This window comes from Cylas formicarius, unplaced genomic scaffold, assembly GCF_029955315.1.
Source record: "Cylas formicarius isolate icCylForm1 unplaced genomic scaffold, icCylForm1.1 PGA_scaffold_3__17_contigs__length_32017465, whole genome shotgun sequence".
NCBI classification, from domain to species: domain Eukaryota; kingdom Metazoa; phylum Arthropoda; class Insecta; order Coleoptera; family Brentidae; genus Cylas; species Cylas formicarius.
This window is the reverse complement of record NW_026844326.1, coordinates 21,048,476-21,069,286: the sequence shown is the minus strand read 5'-3', so window position 1 is coordinate 21,069,286 and position 20,811 is coordinate 21,048,476. Positions and strand designations below refer to the sequence as shown.

General features: G+C 35.9%; 5 protein-coding genes across 7 annotated transcripts; 1 reads left to right on the top strand and 4 right to left on the bottom strand.

Moving 5' to 3' along the window:
• Nucleotides 1–42: 42 nt before the first annotated feature.
• LOC132699249 (BLOC-3 complex member HPS1) lies at nt 43–3,471 on the bottom strand. Of its 2 annotated transcripts, none has more exons than XM_060665868.1 (10): nt 2,813–3,471; nt 2,607–2,753; nt 2,450–2,553; nt 2,151–2,396; nt 1,884–2,101; nt 1,610–1,818; nt 1,334–1,560; nt 951–1,068; nt 712–902; nt 43–661 (listed from the first exon to the last, which is right to left on the bottom strand). In XM_060665868.1, exons 1-10 carry the CDS (start codon nt 2,930–2,932, stop codon nt 484–486), a joined length of 1,758 nt encoding a protein of 585 aa, XP_060521851.1. In that variant the 5' UTR covers nt 2,933–3,471; the 3' UTR covers nt 43–483. The 2 variants fall into 2 exon arrangements, with proteins under 2 accessions (XP_060521851.1, XP_060521850.1); XM_060665867.1 differs by having other exon boundaries at nt 951–1,093; nt 1,335–1,560.
• A 133-nt stretch (nt 3,472–3,604) lies between these two features.
• Nucleotides 3,605–6,210, bottom strand: LOC132699250 (peroxiredoxin 2). 2 transcript variants are annotated; one of them, XM_060665869.1, is made up of 3 exons: nt 6,098–6,210; nt 4,322–4,436; nt 3,605–4,270 (listed from the first exon to the last, which is right to left on the bottom strand). In XM_060665869.1, exons 2-3 carry the CDS (start codon nt 4,416–4,418, stop codon nt 3,774–3,776), a joined length of 594 nt encoding a protein of 197 aa, XP_060521852.1. In that variant the 5' UTR covers nt 4,419–4,436; nt 6,098–6,210; the 3' UTR covers nt 3,605–3,773. The 2 variants fall into 2 exon arrangements, with proteins under 2 accessions (XP_060521852.1, XP_060521853.1); XM_060665870.1 differs by having other exon boundaries at nt 4,322–4,441; nt 6,098–6,184.
• LOC132699251 (DNA-directed RNA polymerases I, II, and III subunit RPABC4) lies at nt 4,448–6,219 on the bottom strand. The gene is made up of 2 exons (XM_060665871.1): nt 6,098–6,219; nt 4,448–5,549 (listed from the first exon to the last, which is right to left on the bottom strand). Exon 2 carries the CDS (start codon nt 5,519–5,521, stop codon nt 5,339–5,341), a length of 183 nt encoding a protein of 60 aa, XP_060521854.1. The 5' UTR covers nt 5,522–5,549; nt 6,098–6,219; the 3' UTR covers nt 4,448–5,338.
• A 400-nt stretch (nt 6,220–6,619) lies between these two features.
• LOC132699352 (ubiquitin conjugation factor E4 B) lies at nt 6,620–18,353 on the top strand. The gene is made up of 13 exons (XM_060666009.1): nt 6,620–6,731; nt 6,810–6,984; nt 7,385–7,849; nt 8,196–9,084; nt 9,575–10,045; nt 10,809–11,055; nt 11,113–11,337; nt 11,397–11,634; nt 11,768–12,021; nt 13,387–13,729; nt 15,206–15,339; nt 15,397–15,584; nt 16,629–18,353. The coding sequence occupies exons 2-13, from the start codon at nt 6,961–6,963 to the stop codon at nt 16,691–16,693; spliced, it is 3,543 nt and encodes a 1,180-aa protein (XP_060521992.1). The 5' UTR covers nt 6,620–6,731; nt 6,810–6,960; the 3' UTR covers nt 16,694–18,353.
• Nucleotides 18,354–18,405: 52 nt separating this feature from the next.
• LOC132699353 (ubiA prenyltransferase domain-containing protein 1 homolog) lies at nt 18,406–20,635 on the bottom strand. Its single transcript, XM_060666011.1, has 2 exons — nt 20,159–20,635; nt 18,406–20,099 (listed from the first exon to the last, which is right to left on the bottom strand). The coding sequence occupies exons 1-2, from the start codon at nt 20,445–20,447 to the stop codon at nt 19,408–19,410; spliced, it is 981 nt and encodes a 326-aa protein (XP_060521994.1). The 5' UTR covers nt 20,448–20,635; the 3' UTR covers nt 18,406–19,407.
• Nucleotides 20,636–20,811: the final 176 nt, after the last annotated feature.

The following is a 20,811-nucleotide window of genomic DNA, read 5'->3' as shown; positions in this document are numbered from 1 at the left end:
GTTTCCTTATAAACACCACCCCATAAATGAAGCACAACCATATTCAAAGTAATTTTTACTAAGGGAAAAGTTACACGAACAAATTTAATATCAGAGAAATAAAATATCACAGATACAAAACTAGTATTTAAAAAATTGATCCACAATAAGGTTCAGTCACGTTCAGCTAACTGTGGTGACAATTATTTTTGCATCTTCGCCAAATGCATCCTATTTAATTAGGTTAATTAAATCTGGTTATTCAGAGGGGTCGTGTAGTTCAGCCCTTTTAGGGAGGCTCTGCACAAGTTGTCTTTTGACAAACATTTAAAATTATTACATACAGTGGAAAAATGATTTGATTTAAAAATTGCACAAATAATTTAAAAAGACACTTACAATTAAGACATGGGTCAATTCGTGAGAAATTAGCGATAATAAATTAAAAAAATAACACAGGAACGACAAAAACTTAACAAGAAAATTGGTTAAGAAGATTTAATTCTAGAGTAGGTCCGCGACACTACTCGGAAACCCTTTGAGTTCCCAAATAGTGGCGGCCAACCTACGCGCTTGCTCCAATACGCACGAAGGCGTCACTAGTCCCAAATGTATACAAAACAACTCGAAGCATTTTACTTTCAACGGTGAAGTTTTGGGAAAACAAGTTTCCTTCATTTTCCTGCAATTTGTTTTGCGTTACGTCCTATCATAAAGAGGCGACAAACTCACGTATAAAAATGATCCGTCAGGATACCAGGAAACGACCTAAATGGTCCTGGAGAAGAGGTAGTTTTCAGACCAGATCCTCCACTGTCTTCAAACCAGAGAAAGAAACTGCAAGTAAATGCCGAATCTTTCCATATTAAACTGGTGTGGCCTTCCTGTAAATGTCGCTGCGAAAATTTCACCATCTGCCAAATCTAAATATTTTGGTGTTACTTATGAGAATTGCCAAATGCAATTTTTACCTTCTTCTTTGTAAGATGCGCCTTATTTTCCTCCCATTCTAAGGCCGGTGTTGTTATTCTATGGGTATTGCGGTCGACAAACAAAAAGTGAACCAAGCCCGGAAAATCTTCCAAATACTTGTTAATGGTTATGGAATCTCTTGTAATGCCATAATTAAGGATAACAAAATCTGACACATTGCTGCAGGTAATTTAAGATGGAAAAGTTAATATAGCATACACCTAGTATTGCTTGATTTAAGATTAACATTTTTTTTTGTGGTTTACATTTACAATTACAATTAAGTCCAAGGTAAGTAAAGGTTCTTAACAATTCAGTTACATTTTCTTTGGCAAAAATATGTCATATAAATTGTTTATCTGACACTGCAAGAAAAGGATATGATCCAAAGGTGAAATTTTTAATTCCCTTAACTGTGAAAAATTCGGTGAAGGTGCTCAAGTCCTTCTTCACCTTCTGACTGATGTTCAGAACGTGCTCAGCACCAAAATCCAATACGGAATCATCCACAGAACTCAATGTCAATAACTGTTTCAAATTCTCTAAAAACCCCAAAAGTAACGTTTCTGCCCTTAGTATTGCCTCTTCGGATCCAGTTTTTAAATATTCCTAAATGGACATTATATTCATTATATGAATATACAGGAACAAATTTTACCTGATATTTTTTCTTTATCACGTCCCATTTTTTCATTAACTGCTTGTGTGATGCTTCAATATCAGTGTTCTTATTTTTTTTTAAAGAAATGTTTAATTTTTTTGTCGCCAAATCTAGATTCTCAAATGCTAGCTGAAGTGTTTCTTTGTCTCGCTGTATCTGAACACTTTGTATAGTGTGCAAATGACAAAATGCATCATAGAGCGAGCCTAAAATATCCGATACATTGTTTAAGGCAAAAATATATGATTCTATTATTATTAATCTGGCTAACCTGCAACTGATGGATTTCCTATTTCCATCAAATAGACCAAAAACATCTGATCACAAATTTCAACAATATGAATTGCATGGGGTATACATTTTGGTTCAGTCTCAGGCCCTGCCAAGAGGATTCTGTAACTTTCGATATTCTTAAAAACATCTCCGCGGCAGTGTGTTAGTATAATTGTAAAAAGAATATCAGGTGCAGATAGTTGTTTGGCATTTGAACTGAAAATTTATACCTCAGAGAAATAAACAGCAAATGTGAGATGGGTACCTTGAATACAATGACAGAAATTTATCTTTTACCAACAATAATGCATGTACCCTGGATAAATCTTGATACAAGGACAACTGGGTGACAGATTCCTTAAGCGCCTCAAGGCAGGTATTGCTGAGATCGCTGTTGATAACTAGTTGCTCTAGCGCTTCCACCAAAAAGGCTTGGTTATCCTCTTTTAATTTTAACCAATTATCATATAATTTATGGAGTAAAGAACACCTTTCTTTATTTAAAAGCAATCTAAAAAGATTCAAATCTGCAGCTGCTCAATAAAATGATACAAATAAACTCACTGATATACATCAGGTCCACACAAATATCTAACAAAAGTTATGCAAATGTTTAAAAAACCATCATTCTCGTCAGAAGTCATGCCCAAGAATAAGTAACCCATAAACTAAAAAAAACGAGTACGAATAAATAGATTTAGCCAGACAGTTGGGCTTCTACCTCATTAAAAAGCATTTTAAGTTCATCTTTAAACTTCATTGAGGTATACGAGTTACCAAACTGGCAATGCATTATACGGTGGGACGTTACAATAGGTGAAAACAGTTGAATGATAATGTTCCGATTTAGAGGAGCGTCAAAATCCCCCTTCAAATAAAAATACTATAGTAAACAATGTATTAGGTAAAGTTTGAAGCGCCACTTACTTCCAGCAGCAAACCTTCACTTAGTGCGAATTTTTTTATGTGATTTTCAAATGGATCGTCGTACTTCATAAAAATTATATCATTTAAGTGATCAAATATTAGCAAACAATTCATTTTCATGTTTTGTTGCTAAATGTTACCCATAACCTAAAATTCAGAGAATAGCATACCAAAGTTTGGTTGTTCTTTGGATGCCATTGCGGTGTGGTCATCTTAACAAATAACCTGTGTTGTGATAATTGTTAGGTATTAACAATTAACACTGTTGCAAGTTGGTAAGCCGTTATTAGACCTGCCAACTCAACTTGCGGTAGGTTGTGCATTGGGTGATGCAATCGTTAAAAATTTGTCTATAAATTGAAACTTGGTTGTAAGCTGGCCGAATTGCGTTACGAAGCAGTGGTCAAATAAAGCCTAATTAAAAAAACTGTTACAAATTTGTTGTCTTATGCATAACGAGATACATAATTATAAATCATGCGTTGTATCTAAGTAAATATAAACATAATCATAATTTGTACTGTTTTTACAAGTTCGGTAAAAGCATATTACATAGAAAATGCTTTTCAAACAGGCTGTGTTGTACCATACAAAAATTATTACATTTTCATTCACATCTCAAAATATTAGTCATTTATTTTGTTACTATGGCAGCTTAAATTAAATTGACAGTCCCGAATGTAACAAAATGAGGACCGCAAAAGTTCCACGGGACTCTTGACGCGTGATAGGGCCGAAAAGATCAGTTTTAGGACGCTTAAAAAAAATATGATTAACGTCCAAAAAAGCCAATGCGTTTTGATAATGCCTTTATTTAAGAGAATATTATCATAAGGAAGGGTAATAGCATGGTTTCAACAAACAAAATTGAAGAATACGTAAATAACATGTACTCCTTATCTAAACAATTATTCCAAAAAGAAAAACATACAGTGAACAAATTTTGGGAGAAAACTTAAATTTACTTGTTGACTGTGCCGAAGTAATCTTTGCTTGCGGCTACATCAGGTTTAATAGATTTTTTGCCTGGAGTCCATCCGGCGGGGCAAACTTCTCCATGTTCATCAGTAAACTGGAATGCCTGGACCAAACGAATTGTTTCATCAACTGACCGACCCACTGGCAGATCGTTGATTGTTATTTGTCTCAAAACACTTTTCGCATCGATAATAAACAATCCTCGGAAAGAAATCCCAGTGGATTCGTCCAAAACTCCATAATCGCGAGAAATTTGTAAGTTTTTGTCGGCCAAAAGTGGAATATTCATCTCTCCAAGACCACCCTGTTTACGTGGGGTATTTACCCAAGCCAAGTGAGAGAAATGACTGTCCGTCGAGCATCCAACCACGGCAGTATTGATTTTCTTGAACTCTTCAAACCGATCGGAGAAAGCTATGATTTCGGTGGGACAAACAAAAGTGAAGTCCAAGGGGTAAAAGAAGATGACTACATATTGGCCTGGAAAAATATCGGTCAACTTATTGGCCGTTAAAGAATGGTTTTATGTACCTTTGTAATCCTCCAATGATATGTCTTTGAATTGCCCGTTGACAACAGCGGTTCCTTTAAAGACTGGAGCTGGTTTTTGCAACGATGGCACCACCATTTTGCGCTTATTTGGTAACTGCACTTAAAACAAATTAGTGGAAGGATTTTAATGACGTCTTACACAGAAATTTATCCTTAAAAAAATGTCCCAGGCTGCCAAGAAAAAATCATTTTTCATTAAAAAAACATGCGAAACCGTGGATGCCAATCATCATCGGAGTTCAAATCGACATTTTGTTTTATATGAACCGCCTAAATTATTTATTAATATACGAAACTAATACACCGACGCAACAAAACATCTTCACCTACCAAAAGAACGAACAACAGAGGATGGAATGCACACAAAAAGTAAATTGAAGGTCGAGTAATATACCTGTTCGATGAACTTTTTTTGCACCTGCAAGTGTGTCAAGCAAATCCCAAGCGAAGCGAAATGGATTTGATGTAATTTATAAACAGGCTACTCTTGTAAATTGAAGGTTTATTTATTAAAGTAGCTAATAAAACAAACACCACGTTTTCTTCTAACTTATATTAACAGTTTTCTATTATTTACAATCGCATTTTAGGAAACAAGGGCACACTAAGCAAACGCGTAAATTACTATTTAATTGGGTAATGTTTTTTTTGTGATAAATTAAATCAATTGTCCAGAGTCACAGAACGAACCTTAAAAATTCATAGACCAAAAGCATGAAATTTTAATTTGGCGTTCTTGACATGGATTAAATAGCATAGGACAAACAAATTAAATTGTTTTGGGTCACCTTTTGTTCATTCAGTTCCTTATTTTGTTAAACGCTTAAAAAAACCATTGCCGATTAGTTGTAAAATTTATTGATTCGCCGTTTTTTTTTTGGATTAATGAAAGAATTTTGCCCGGCTAATTAAATATAATCAGACACACACCGTTTATTATTATTTACGGAATCATACACAAACACAAAAACTAATATTGTAAAAAAGTGTCGAATATTATCTGGCATCGAAAACAACCAATCGTTTTGTTCTTTTCTTGTACATTATACGGTAACCGCATTCTCTGCATCGTATGGGATCTCTGGGCCTTATTTCGTTTTCGTTGTGACATTCGCCACAAATGTAAACCATGGGGGCTTTCTGAGGCGCCGTGTCTTTACCGGTTGAACCTTCCGACATAGCTTTTACTCAAAATTAAATGTTCTACCTAAAAAATAACAAGTTACAAATAACAAGAACGTAACACAGATCGATCGAAATATTTTGATAGGTAGAACATTTAATTTTTTTAGTGCAAAGCTTATTTTATACATGAAACCACTTTTTTTTTTTAAAGTAGTTTAAAAACGTGTGACCGGCATAAAAATTTAGTCGGCTGATAAAAATTAATCTGCTTCATCTTAACTGTCGAGACGTAACTTTACGGCGTACTTTGGAATGGTAGAGTTTAATGATAATTTTACTCAGCGTACATTATTGAATTTTGAAAACGTGTTAATGTTTTTTGAGACGTATGTAATTTTAGTAATTTTTAAACTAAAACAATTCGTCACGTACTTTCAACGAGATAATTGGGGCACAAAAACCGGTTGACCCGTGTTAGGATCAACTACGATTGTGCAATGCGTCTTTTTTTAAATAAGATAATTTACTGTCCTCTCACTTTAGTCAACTATTGAGTTAACCGAAAAAAATAAGTTTTAAATATATACGTAATAGATAATCAAAACGTTGGATTGAAATTCGAATACTTACACAGATCTGACAAAAAAACTACCACCCAACGACACCGACTGTTGGATATAAAATGACAAACAGCACGCGGAACTGCAATGGTGACGACGCACAGATAAAGAACCACTTTCAAAGGTGCAAACTCAACGCTTAGAACGCTTAGGGGTCGACATCTGTTAATACTTAATACTTAAAGCGCATTACGCAGTTTAATTTCTTGGAAAATTATATTTTATTTTTGTTTGACAGCTTTACGTTTTCGTAAATTATTAGATATGTAATAAAATAGAGTACCAGTAATGTCATTTTTTTAAATTAGTAACAAAAAAACCATAAAACTTGTCCTCGAAAGAAATGGGGTCTGATATTTTTATAAACGCTTTTCCGACTCCCGCCATAAAGAACTATGAACGCGGAAACGAAATTCAAAGCACAAAGGAAATTTTGGCGGCCAAGTTCATTTACACCAAAATAGATTTTCGTTTTTGCAACTACGCTTCAAAAAAATAAAGATAGCATGAGATCTGCGCATTCATTTCTTATAAACGTTTTCGTTTGGCACCATTCTGGTATGTTATTAGGACAAACGTGAAAAATTCGTTATGCGAATAACGTTAGCAAAAGTGAGACGGACTGCCCTAATGAAGTGTGCGGGGTAGGTTGGCTAGACTGTGATTTTTATTGTCTGACTTGATGGTGATTTGCAAATTCTAACCAAGCAATCATTTTACAGCTGTTCAGAGGGGTGACTGACATTCGTCTGACGTCGCAGACACGGAAAAATCATTGTGGCGATAGGAACTGGTGTGCGTTTCGGTAGATCGGGTTCAAAAGAAAACTTTGTTTTTCGATAACTGTAAATACGTACGTAGGTATATCAAACAATGAGCGAATTAAGTCAAGAAGAGGTAAGTCCCGGTTTCTCTGTTTTTAGCAACGATTTCTTTGTTACTTACATCTATTTGCACTAATCCAAGGCCTTGACAATGTACATTTCATTTTTTTATTGTCGTTTTTGTTCTCTATTTAAGTACTTTTTATCCATTTTTATTTAATCAGGTTTTTTTTGTTGTTGTTTGCCAAACAGCTGAGTATGTTTTTCGATAGTGACGTTTAAAACGATGTTTTTCCTATACCACAAATTAGAAATATATAGTTAGGTAATTAATATTCAACATTAAAACGTAAATACAAATACAACTGTATTAAATGCTTTCTCCATCTAGTGGAAATTAAAGTAATAAATAAGATAGTTTGTGAATAATTGTGGTTTGTGAAATGTTAATTGATATTTCTCCAAACTTCTAGATTCGGAGAAGACGACTAGCTCGTCTCGCCCCCCTAGAAAGTGGATCGCCCTCGAACTCGATCTCTCCTCCCATTACCCCAATCTCACAATCTCCCATGAGCAATGCACAAAGTCCTCCTGTGCTGGAAACTCAAATAAATCCTCTGGACCAAAAATGTTTTATAGCGCAGGGATCTAGTAGAGATAAACAAGAGAAAGAGCTGACATTTCATGATGAAAAAGACAAAGAGATGAAAGATGTTATGTGTAATGAATCGGAGAATAGGCGTTTCGATGGTGTGTTTAAAGAACCAACAAAACCTATAGATATACAAACGCCAACAAGTTCCAAGGTGAGAGTTAGGGCGCCTCCTCAAAGAAGTGATTCAGAAACAAGTTCCATACATATGGAGGTTGACGAAGTTAGTGGATGTGCAGATAAAATGGGTGGTACTGACATTGATTCAGGATTTGAAAATATGGAGGTAAGTAGTAAATTGTTTGGTGGTATATTTGATGGTTTATTTATTGTTTGATTTGTTCCTTAATGCTACAGTTCTTAGTTAATCCAAAAAATGTACACATCTTAGTATCTTATCATTTTTGTCATAAGCGCTAAGAGAGTCCATAAACTATAGATTAGTAATAGTAAAAACCCGGTAATTTGACTTATTCGATAGTCGGAGAGCTAATGAACTTTATATCATTTTATGATGCCTTTTTTTATAACTTCGAAGTAGAGTTGTGTTCTTGTAAATTTATTAATGTACTAAATATGTGTTGTGATTTTTATTGTAAATTAAAATAAAAAATAGCTACGGGTTTCGCCAGGTGGACGAATCGGACGCCCAGAAAAAGGATAATCATAGGCAGCGGACGACGTCCTCATCTAGTGAACTGACTGTAGAGCAGGTTCACGAAACTATAGAACGCATCCTATCCGTATCATTCGACGGACCGAAAGAGAACCGTCTCTGCTTAATAGACCTAGAGAAAGGCGTCGAAGACAAACCCGAAATGCCGATCAGGAGCCTCATTTCGAGATCAATTTTCGAAACCATCGCTCACATAGCGTTCAACAAGGAGCCGTTTCAGAACGTGTCGCCCCAGAATCATGATATTTCGGACAATAATAGCCTCCACTCGGGATCTGTAAGTCCTACGCTGAACTCACCATCACCCAGCCACGTTATGTCGTGTCCCATACCGCTTCTGACCATGAAGGAAGCCCCAGACCAGACCCCTATGGCCTCCGCTTTGAAATATATCATGGACTCATATAATCGGGTTGCTGTGGAAGAAAGAAACCACCCGAAAAGGTCTAGCGTTCCGCCCTTGAGCGACGTCTTGACGGAAATCAGAGCTCAGCTTATCCAATATACGGTTATAACGGTCGAGGGTCCCTTCGCTTCTTTGGAATACCCCATCGCTAAATCTCCCCTTCTTGGACCGATTTTGCAGCAGGTTGTGCCAAGAGGTTTCCTGACCGAACTGGTCACTCGTACTTATTCCGACGAGAAGATGTTCGATCAAGTGTTTAGCCCCATTTTGCAAGGGTTATTTAGGATGATGCAGCACGCGGACATTGTCGAAGACGAGCACCGATTACCTTTGCAAACGTTGTTCGAATTGGCCGATATCAGGTGCAGTAATAGGCCGATATGTTCGTTGATTACGCGGCAACCTCAGTTCGCCATCGGGGAACCTTTGACGGTCGCAGGTAGTGTACAGAGTGGCCTTTTTATCTTGTGACACCACCTTGTATAGGGAACAGTCATTATTACATACTTAGTGTCCATAAAAGAAGACCCAGCACTCTCTTGGTGTCTCTTCTATATGTACTTTTTGATTCTGGTTGATTTCAGTTCAATGTATACACGACTTTTCTTCACATAATTCCCACTTACCGTACCTTGCCTATTCTGTGTCCCAATCGGATCTACATTTTTCACTTTCTTTCTGTAGATTTTATTCTTTGTAATATTGTACTGTCTAGTTGCGACTTTTTCAATTGAGTATTGTGCCAAAAAAAACGCAAAAATATACAAGAGCTAAGACTGGTCTAGAAGCAAACTTCAACACCATATATAACATGTTAACTGCAACTTTTTGTTTCATCTGCTATATTTTCTGAGACAAGGTGGTGTTCCGCCCTATCGTAAAGTCATTTTGTCTTTCCCGGCCATTTTTTTTACTCGCCGTTGTTTTAGGTGGACGCGAGGTAACGTTCACGTCGTTCCTCGGCCCTTTCCTGAATATCTCGGTGTTCGCCGAGGACGAGCCGAAGGTTGCCGAAAAACTGTTTTCCGGCAATGCGGTCAACGACAAAACCCTCAACCAGTGCCTGCAGCTCGAATTGGAGAACATCCGGAATACGCTGCACCGCATTTTCCATTACATTTTAGCGAATCAGGACAGCAGGGAGCCCTGTCTCAGGTACATCGCTCAGTTGCTCAAGTATAACGAGAAACGGGCGCAACTAGCGATGGACGAACGCCTATTGGCCGGCGACGGTTTCATGTTGAATCTGCTCAGCGTCCTGCAGAATCTCTCGGTGAAGATAAAGTTCGCGAAAATGGATCCGATGTATCCGTTCCACCCCGAAGCGATGATCAGCATCCAGAACGACACGAGACTGAAATTTTCCTCTCAGGAAGTCGGCGATTGGTTAGAGAAATTTGGTAATAATAATAATCGTTCCTCCTCACATCTGTAAACTATAGTCTCTACTGTAAAATAATAGTGAAAGGGCATAATACACTATATTCTTCTTCTTCTTCTTCCTATTGTATATAGGCACTATTACCTGTTCTTCACATCTTTGCCATCATTCAGTCATTTGGGAAGTTGTCGCTCCACCTTTGCCTAGGCTCCTTAGTTGTGCTGGTGATTTGTGCCTCGATATTTTCACTACACTATATTCACTGTAACAAAAATGTATGTTTAATTTCAACTAGTATTTCTCGCAGTTTAATCTTTTATTATTTGGTAACCCATATTTATAAACAAAACTAACAAAAACGTTTGGCAAACAATGGGTTCTCAGTTTTTATAAAATAGGTAATCAAAAGGTAATTAACCCGTGTGTGCCATAATAAAACGAAAAATGTTAGTTGGAATTATGGTAACCTGTGAGAGACTAATATAGAAGTCATTAAATAATTTCATCAACTGAGATTACCGTTGATAAAAAAAAGATTTTTTGGGGGTACTAGGCAAAATATAAGTGATACCCCTACGCTCTTTTAAGGAATACGAAAATTCCTCAGGATTTTTACTGCATCTCGAAAGAGCAGTTTTGTGTCGCCCTCGTCTTTAAAACTGTCATATTTTATATAAATTATTTATATATATATATATATAGCACAGCGAGAATCAATGCGGATCAGACCTCATGTCTCATCATATATGCCCCGCAATTGATTTTTTTTCTTCCGCATTCAGGCGAATCATATGACTTTTCCGCGCCGAAATTCTCTACCATTTGCTGGTTTTTGACCCTCCACTGCCACCATTTGTCCCTTTTGCCGGCCATCCAAAAGTATCAGCGGCGGCTGCGCGCGATCAAAGACCTGCAGAAGTTGCTGGACGAGACTGTAGCGGCGGAACCGCAGTGGAAGAACACACCATTCGCCAGCAGGAACAAGAAATTCATCAAACGGTGGAAGCATCAGGTCAAAAAATTGAACAAGTAAACTATAGGTCGCGAAAATACCCGCCGCGGAGGTGACACGAGCCTATATTTTAGGTCGAGAGCTTGTGCCAACGCGGGCCTGTTAGATAAAAACCTGATGGGCAGGTCGTTGATATTTTATACGACCGTCTCCGAGTATTTGCTCAGTCTAATGACCGGGGCGCCACCCGGAAGTCCCGTGCCGGACCTACCACTGCCTCCTCCCACCTCCCCTGCGTTCTACGCAATGCCCGAGTGGTACGTCGAGGACATCGCGGAGTTTTTGCTGTTCGCCCTGCAGTAAGGCCAAACCGGTCAAAGGGTGCGCCAGAAAATTTTATCATCGGGGTGATTTTTAGGCATTTTCCCGGCCTTGTCACGAAGTATGCCGAGGACAGCCTGATAACGTGGCTCCTGGTCACAATATGCTCATCAAACATGATCAAGAACCCGTATCTCGTTGCTAAGCTGGTGGAGGTTGTGTTTGTCATTATACCCCAGATCCAGCCCAAATGCGAGTTGCTTTATAACAGAATGTTGTCGCACCACATTTCGCGGACCGTTCTGCCTAGCTCGTTAATGAAGTTTTACACAGAGGTTGGTACATTTGAACTACTCGATATAGCGCGTTAATTTGGCGAGCTCTCTCGAGTTTTATGCCGCAATGAACTACATTTGAATTACACCACATCTCTGCCGGGAGTTTTACAGCAAGTTTATTTTGATTTAGGTGGAAACGACCGGTTCGAGTTCGGAATTTTATGACAAATTTTCCATAAGATATCACATAAGTCTCATAATTAAAGGCATGTGGAATTCTCCGGTACATAGGCAAGTTTTGGTAAACGAATCGAAAAACGGCAATCAGTTCGTCAAGTTTGTCAATATGCTGATGAACGACACGACATTTTTGTTAGATGAGTCATTGGAGTCGCTAAAAAGGATTCACGAAATACAGGAATTGATTGCGGATACCGATAAATGGTAAGTCCTAATAAATTTAATTCGTTTAACTTTCCTTACTTAGTCCTTCAGTGTTCAGTGTTATAAAATCCTTAAAGTTAATAATGGATTCTTTGGGGCAAGATAACTGTAAGCATAGGCATCTTCCTGTACGCACTTTAATCGTCATAAATAAAAATAAAAGAAATTTGCATTTCTTGCAGAATTGCTTCAGGTATTAATAAATAGAAAATATTTGATTTTTCTCAGTACAGCCATGTTTGTTTACAATATATTTTAACGATTTAAATATGTAATCAGATTCAGTTTTCTTTTTTTTTCTTTAAATGCAAACATTTTCGTGTCATCTCTTAAAAAAATATAACAAGTATTTATTATACTTAAAAAAATATTGTTTTTTTTTGTTAAACAAATTTTTTGTTGTGTTAATAAAGGTGTGTTATTGTTATTATCAACACTTTTATTATTATAAACTCCAAAAAACTTTAAAAGTTCCGTTTTTAAAATGTGGGTGTTAAACTTGCAGAAAACTTTGTTGATTTTAATTATTTAAATAAAATTATGTAACTTTAACATGTATATTGTAAAATATAACTTTTGTTGTTAATTTTTCCCGATTGTTCCCCTCCTCAAGTATGGAAAATTACTCAGTTACTACGAAGCTTAATGTAAGGTCACGAAAGGAACCCAAAAATATTTTATTTTGTCGGAAAATCTATTTATTTAAAGGATATTATAATCCATATAAACCCACAAATTTCTCTGATTCATTGTGCATTTGATATATTTTTGAATGTATAATCTAATTGCTGAGAAATGTATTTACTTTACTTACTTGCTTACTATGCATCTCACAGGAAGTCTCAGAAATATAAATCTTACTCTTATATATTGTTTGAGGGGGGTGAAACTAAATGAGCGGCATTAACATTGTCTCAGATGACTGACTCTCATATTGGTGATAGGTAAAGGGAATCAGTCATCCGAGACCCCTCAAGCAATATATAAATAGGTACAGAGTAAAATGCAGTTCAATTAAGCTCTGAAGAAGCCAACTGGCGAAATGTTAGCAAGTTTGATTCAACACAAACCGACGCAGGAGGAATCCAGAAATTTTGTATTACAGTAGTCTGTGGAAGTTTCTTTGAAAAAAAAATCCTTTTTTTTATATTGAATAAAGTTTTTCGTGAACCCAAAAAAAGCCACGCCCTCTCCGGTGGGTACAGCAAATAATAGCAGGGGCGTATTATAATTTTTCTTTGGATTGAATACGAATTGGTTGGAAAAACTTGCTAGTATTGTTGCATATGTTAATTTCTTTCGTTGGTCTCCATTTAGGCACCCATAATTTGTATTGTTCAACCATTTCACTTGTATTTCTTACAGGTCGAAGCTGTCAAACGATCAACAGCAAAGCAAAATGCGACAGCTCAGCGCGGACGAAAGGCAGTGCCTTTCCTATTTGACTTTGGCGCGGGAAACTGTCGACATGTTCCACTACCTCACCATAGACATTAAAGAGCCGTTCCTGAGGCCCGAGCTGGTGGGCCGACTGGCATCCATGCTCAATTTCAATTTGCAACAGTTGTGCGGCAAAAAGTGCAAAGACTTAAAAGTTGACCACCCCGAGAAATACGGTTGGGAACCGAGACGCTTGTTAAGCCAATTGGTAGACATTTATTTACATTTGGACTGTGATGCTTTTGCGGAAGCACTGGCTGGTGACGAGGTAATATAAATATAATAATAATAAATAATAAAATGAAAGATAATTTCCAAAGAATGTATTAAATTACATTTTTAAAAAAATGAAGAAGTAATACTTGTTCAAAAAAATTTTTAACTTTTCGAAAGGCACTTCGCTAAGTAGAAAAATACATAACTTTTGTCCAATTAAAAGTCTATACTGTCGGTTTTTTATTATCATACTGTAATTTTAGTGTAACCATATTCATGTTTAAAGACATCAATAAAGATCTATTTATAGATGCTCAGGTTACTCAACATTGAAAATCTGATGAACTTAATATACAAGGTATCAAATAATGTTCCGCAAAAAAAAATTGCTTAAGATAGCTTATTAATTGGGTCAGCATTCTTTGCTAAAATCTCAAGGGAGGAGGACTACTTCAAATATTTTTTTTGCCTGTGATGTGTTTTAATTGGTATTGATGTGATTTTTTACTAATAAAATATCTCTCTATGTATCTACTTTAAACAAGAGTGCCTTTTTATGGAATACTATACAAAAAATATGATTTTTGCCCAAGAAATTGAAAATAATTATCCCCCATTTTAGGAGACGTTTTCGGACAAACTAACCTAATTTTTTAATATTCTATTTTGCCGAGAAATTAGCGGAACATTAGCAGCATTAGGAGGCATTAAATTGTTTTCGCGTTTTGGATATCTTATAAACATATCAGAAAACTGTACTTCCACCAATTATAATCTTTAAAAATCTATTAAAGTTTTTCTATAGCTCCCATTTCATACTTTCACTGCATTAAAAAAAAAAATTGTTTAATGAAAGGAGTTAGAGTGCGCATAATTTCAGAATAGGACAGCACGTGGCGATTGCTATTGTTCAACTGTGGTCGGCCGATGCGGTGTGTTTATATTTTGTATTTTCATTTGTGGGTGTTTATTTTATAGGTTGATTATTCTCATATCTCTAGGTATGAAAATGAAATTGCTTCATATCATTTCATCATCAAACTTCTCCAATCGGTCACATGATAGTGTCCCATTCCGAAATTATGTTCTCTCTGGTTTACGAGTCACATTTGCCACACTTTTCTTTTTTTACTCTCAATTTTTGATTGACGTATTACTTGATATTAATGTTGATCGCAGATCAATTTGTAAAACCGTGAGAGTCCTCTCGATATACGCGGTTTTGCTAAACAAGGAAATAAATTATAATTCAAAAAATACTCAAATAAAGAACTACTATTTTTTTTATGGAAAATTTGAAATACATCGATTACTGGAAGGGGCTCATAAAAATATCAGTTGTAGTTTTTAATCGAAATTGTTAGGAATTATGGTCTCTCTTTTTTGTTATCATTTGTTCATGAAATGTGGAACGTAAAACCGAAATAAAAATATTTACTCAGAAAAAATACTCAATCATAAATAATCATAAAAATTTAAACCTTATAGTTAGGTTGGAAAGCATCGTTGAACGATTATAAATTTGCAGAGGTCTTTCCGTCGGGAACTTTTTAACGACGCCCTCGTCCGTCTAGAGCGGAACGCCATAAAAACGCCCGTCGAGATTGAACAGTTCAAGGAACTGGCCGCGAAAGCGTGCAGAGTGTTGGAGAACAACCAAAGGTGAGCACGTGCGTGCGCAGTCGCGTCGCATAGTCTCACCCTAAACCGTCGTTTTAGGTCAGACGAGTGGTTGGAAGATGCACCCGACGAATTTAAAGATCCCCTAATGGACACACTGATGACTGATCCCGTGCTGCTGCCCAGTGGACAGATTATGGATAGGTCCGTAATTATGAGACATTTGCTGAACAGCAATACCGACCCGTTCAATAGGCAGCCGTTGACTGAAGAGATGCTTTTGCCAGGTGAGATGTTGCAATTAATCGATGATGATCAGGGTTCTGAGTAGGACTTTTACCCATATATACATGCATATTAAGATACTTGACATTTGTTATGTTTATATTGTTATCAAACTTGCCAGGAATCTTTTTTTTTTAATTTTTTATTTCTAATGGGAAAGTCATCACCATTTGAATTCTATACAACTATTTATTTTCATTCAAGAAGCAGTTTTAACCGTTTTAAAGGGACCATAATTTCGTTACAAGCTTCAGAAGTTAACACACAAAAAGACATTAGTTTATCACTAAAATATTGCAATAAATTGGGATGTTTCAATTCATTCTACAAAGTATTTGCCAAAAAAAATGACACAAAAGAAAATTTTGAAGTTTACTTATAACTCTTTCGAATTCAATGCTGCGCTCAGAATATATGTACGGGTGTCAAAAATATTCTTTGACGCTACTTTTTTTTTTAAATATAAGATACATTTATGGAGTATTAAATTTTAGCAAAAATTGCCTACTAAATCACGCTTTCGTGAAATTATTTGGAAAAACTTATGAGTGATGAATTACAAATTTGGTCCTCGGGTTTCGAAAGTTTTGTATCTTTTTTTTTAAACGAATTTTAATTTTTTTATTTTAAAAACGGAATAAGTAATAATAAAGGTTTATTGAGATTGTAGAACAAAAAAAATAATTTAAAGTGTAAGATGGTTATAAAATATTTCTGAACATAGTTGAATTGGTTTGACTCATATAGCTACTAGATATGTAGAGAGGTCCTCTTTATGCTGATAATTTAAAGATTTTTAAAGGCGTCGATGACGAAAATATATTGAGATGGTATTTTCTCAAAATATGCCCGGATCACATTAAATGTCCGTGGTAAATGAGTTAAGTGGGTGGAGATCGCTGTTTAGAAAGAAAATGGTGCAGGTTAGTGGTGAAATTTAAAGGCATGCTATATATCTAATAGCCGTATGGTTTGACCAGTATTAGAGATTAGGCTTCATGTGTGGTCGCAAGATTTGTCCAGTAACATATATAAACGGATTTCAGTGGATGACCTGAAGGAGAGGATACGGATATGGAAAACGGAAAAAATACGCACGACACTGAACTGAGCGCGCGTCGCTTTAAAAATCGCGATACAAAAAAATCCTCCTAACGCGTGACCGTCGAACGTCAGCCCGGTTATATTGTACAAACATGGCGATTTTGATTTTTTTGTTTATATATTTTTGATTTTATTAAGATTTTATGGATTTATATAATATGGCGCGTTGCCGCGAGAGACAGAATAAAGAAAATATAGACGTTATTTGTTGGCACGAGACGCGGTCCAGTATTTCGTACAGTCGGTAACTGCCAATAGAAGCTTCGGCGCTTCGCAACCGTAAGCATTTAGTTCGGACCTGCGTATAATTAGAAGGGAATTGGATATTGAGCGTACTTTAAGGCTGATAAATTTAGATCTCACAGCGTAATGTAAGGTTTATATTTCTTAGCGTATTTCGTTTTTCCTTAACAAAAAGTAAGTTTTTTTTCTTGCGTATAAAATCGTCGGCCACCCGGTTCACTAACGGATAATGGATATTGCCGATGTATATTCGTGTTGACTACAAACGTAACTGCCACTAGGTATTTTGCGTTCGTAAACTCTCGAACGGGTTCGCGCAATTTTTATCGGCCATTTTCCAACTCGGCGATAGAAAATCATTCTTACGCACTTTTTTATGAAATAAAAGAAGTTCTGAAAGGTGTGATTGGTACGAATTTAGGTAGGACACAAAAGTTTTGTCGAATAACCGTCATTACTTCATAAAATTAATATAATAACAAAAATAGAAAACACTTGAGGGAATACTTATTCCAGTGGCGTAGGAACTGTTTGTAGTCCACAAGGATACGGAGGCCACCTGAATGACGCATCTGAATGCATGTTTTTCTCGAATTGCCGTCTTTACTTCATATAACAAAAAGTGGCGTCCTGGAAACAACTTTTTCTACTTTTTTATTAGTGCGTTAATTAGAATAATAAAGGCGTTATCGTTTATTGCTGATAAAAAAGACAGCAAAAAACGAAAACACTTGAGACAGCACTTATTCCAAAAAAATAAAATTAACAAACCCGGTGGCGTGGGAAGATTAGATAATAAATTTATATGAAGTGTATTAAAAGTTGTTTGCGAAAAACAGATTTCCGGCAACGTGTTCTACCTAAGCGAGCTTGGCCACCTGTTGTTTTTGAAGCTCGAAGTTTTCTCGAAAATCGGAACATAACGATAATTCTCGATTAATTATTCTGTAGCGTTGCCAACTTGGTCAAAAAACATTGCCTCGTTCCGAGTTAGTGGCCGTTCAACGTCACTAATCCTCATATTTTCGTGTATAATGTGGATGCGATGTTCGATATTCATTTTCAGTTCCAATGGTCACTGTTTTTGTTAAATAGAAAGTATAAATGGGAATTCATAATTAGTTGTACATAGGTGGTAAAAAATAGGTTGAATGAATTTTTAACTTGTAAACGTTCTTCACCCACCACTGTCGAAGTGTGATTCAAACCGACACAAATAATAAGTGCAAAGAAGAGGTTCGTTTCGGAAAAGTATGAGAAGGACGGATCGTTTTCCACACGCACACCGATTTAAAGCGCGTGGAGCCGGTCCAGTCTTTTTTCCTCGTAATATATAACAATTTTTTATATGAAATTTAGCGGTAGGATGTTAAAATAAATCAATTTGGGGCAAACTACTTTTTTTTACTTCACCCTGGCGTCACAACCATCAGGCCCGACGTATCGAATAAAGGTAAGCCATGGAAATAAAAGTAATTACGGGTAAAAATCGGTGTTTTATTTAAACAGTGAGCAAATGTTCATTTCAAAATATAACAGATATGTATCTTGCAACACGTGTTTGGTGAAATTAAGTCACGGCACCGTTAAGTACAAAAAATACAAAATCTTATTACGCAAAAATCAAAAGAAAGTGCAGTGAATTAATTTTTCAACATCCATCTTTGTTACCACACCAAAACAAAGCGGCCGGCACTTACATTTATGTAAAAAAAAAACTTTATTATTTTACACTTAGTTTTGAACACTGTCTAAGCCCAATATTTTTTTTACGTCGTATTTATTAAATCTAGGACTAATTGATTTATTGTCTTAACAGTTCATTGCAATAGGAAGTCTCAAATCACCAAGAATGGCTTTCTACAAGCTAAATCTGATTGCAAAATTTACTAGGCTTTTATAAAACCGTTTTGATACGGGGGTAATAACAGCAACTGTCACTAGCGTTAATGGGGTCTCTATCGAAAAAGTTTGTAATCAATTTGTCAAGTATTTTTTAAATTTAAATGGGTTTAATTTCATTAATTGTAAACTTATTGAGGTTAAAAATGTATCTATTAATTGGTCCATTAACCATTAAGGCTATGACCAAACATTAATAATCTTAAGGATTTTGTAACCTATAATTTTAAAATCAACGTTGCCACTGTCGCCTTATTAAAATTAACGCAATTAATATCCTAAATATTTTGGTGAAAAGAGGGCGGCACTGACCTACTACTAGAATAAATATTTGAAATATGATATTCCAAATTAAAACCACAACAAAACTGGCCTGGCTTCATACTAACCATAAAAAATATATTTGCTATAAAGTTCATCTCAATAAAACAATAAATAACACATTTAGCTGAAATACATACATATTAGTAAACAAAAATTACAAAAACATGACCAGACATTTACTATAAATTACTGAATGTTTTTAATACACTGAGAATCTCACACATGCAAACATAAAAAGTAAGATTTTGGTGTCTATCTTTTTGTTATAAACGGCAAAGAGGGCGCCATATTGCATGCCAAAACATACAAAATACCAAAATATAGATTTAACCTGGCGGTTTTTTTGGGTACATTGTGTATGTCATTTGATCTAAACTGTTTCTCGATTTTGAAAGCACCTGGTAAAGTGACTAAGGGCAAAACAAACCATTTTGAATATTTTAAAGTAGCTACCATGAACATGATATATGGAATAAATAATAAAAATGCATATAAAATATGGGATGCTGTGTGACCAATAATTATAGCCAAGGTAACAATTCCAACCTTTTTATCTGATTCAGCATCTCTAGTATTGTTACTGTGAAGAATAGCTTCTGTATTTAGGGCTAATGGTATTGCATAGTAAATAGTCGCCCATTCAACTCTACCTGTTTGGACCATAAATGCAAAAAGAACAGAAATGGGGCCAAAAATTATTAGGATCAATACGTCCCCTAATGCGATGTATTTGAATCCGACACCTCCAGTGTAGAGGAAGCTTGAAGACAAGCCTCCAAAGTAAACTAGTGCCAAGTGTTCAATTTTTGCTGGTGATAAAGCTCCCATTAGAATAAAACCAATGCACCCAAATAAATAAAGCAGAGCTCCTAGCGAAACTACTTCATCCTTTGTCAAAATATGGTCGACTAGGATTCTATCATCAGATTTTCTATTATCAATGCCTGGAAGGAAGATAAGATAAATGTTCAACTGATAATAATAGTGTAATAGTGTAAATTACCTTTAACATAATCAAAATAGGTATTCACGACATTTCCAGCACCATGAACGCAGATTATTGTAAAGAGAGTGAAAATTAATGTCAAATAACTAAAATCATCTGAGCCAGGATATTTGTGAGCAATGGTGGCACCTAATAAAGTAGGCATAAGACTAGCGCTCCACGACCAGGGTCTTAAAGCTAATACATAGCTAGACAACTTCATCAGCCCTGACTTGGATTTAATAGGAATCTTATTTATCTCTCCATTGGTAACTAACTGGGACACTTCTTGTTCTGCTTGTGACATACTTTCGCGGAAGTCTATGCTCGCTGTGAAATAAAAAACGCAACGAATATTGTATTGACGTAGCAGTTTTCACTTTCAACTTTGGAATCTATCAAAAAATAACGTGTACTTCTTTTAAACATTAAACTTATCTTTGGAGGACATAACCAAAAATTTTGCTTTAATTACGGCCACAGACCAGAAAGTAGAAATTTCAATGTGTATAGAGAGGAAACGCGGTATGAATATGTTCCGTGATTCCAGTGTCGCCACTCTTATTTTGAAGTAAAATAACCTGAATTTTGTTGTTTACTTTTTGTCTGCAACGAACCTACGGTTTTACTTTTAGATATAAATATGGTAAATGTTGCGATTGTTTTTAACT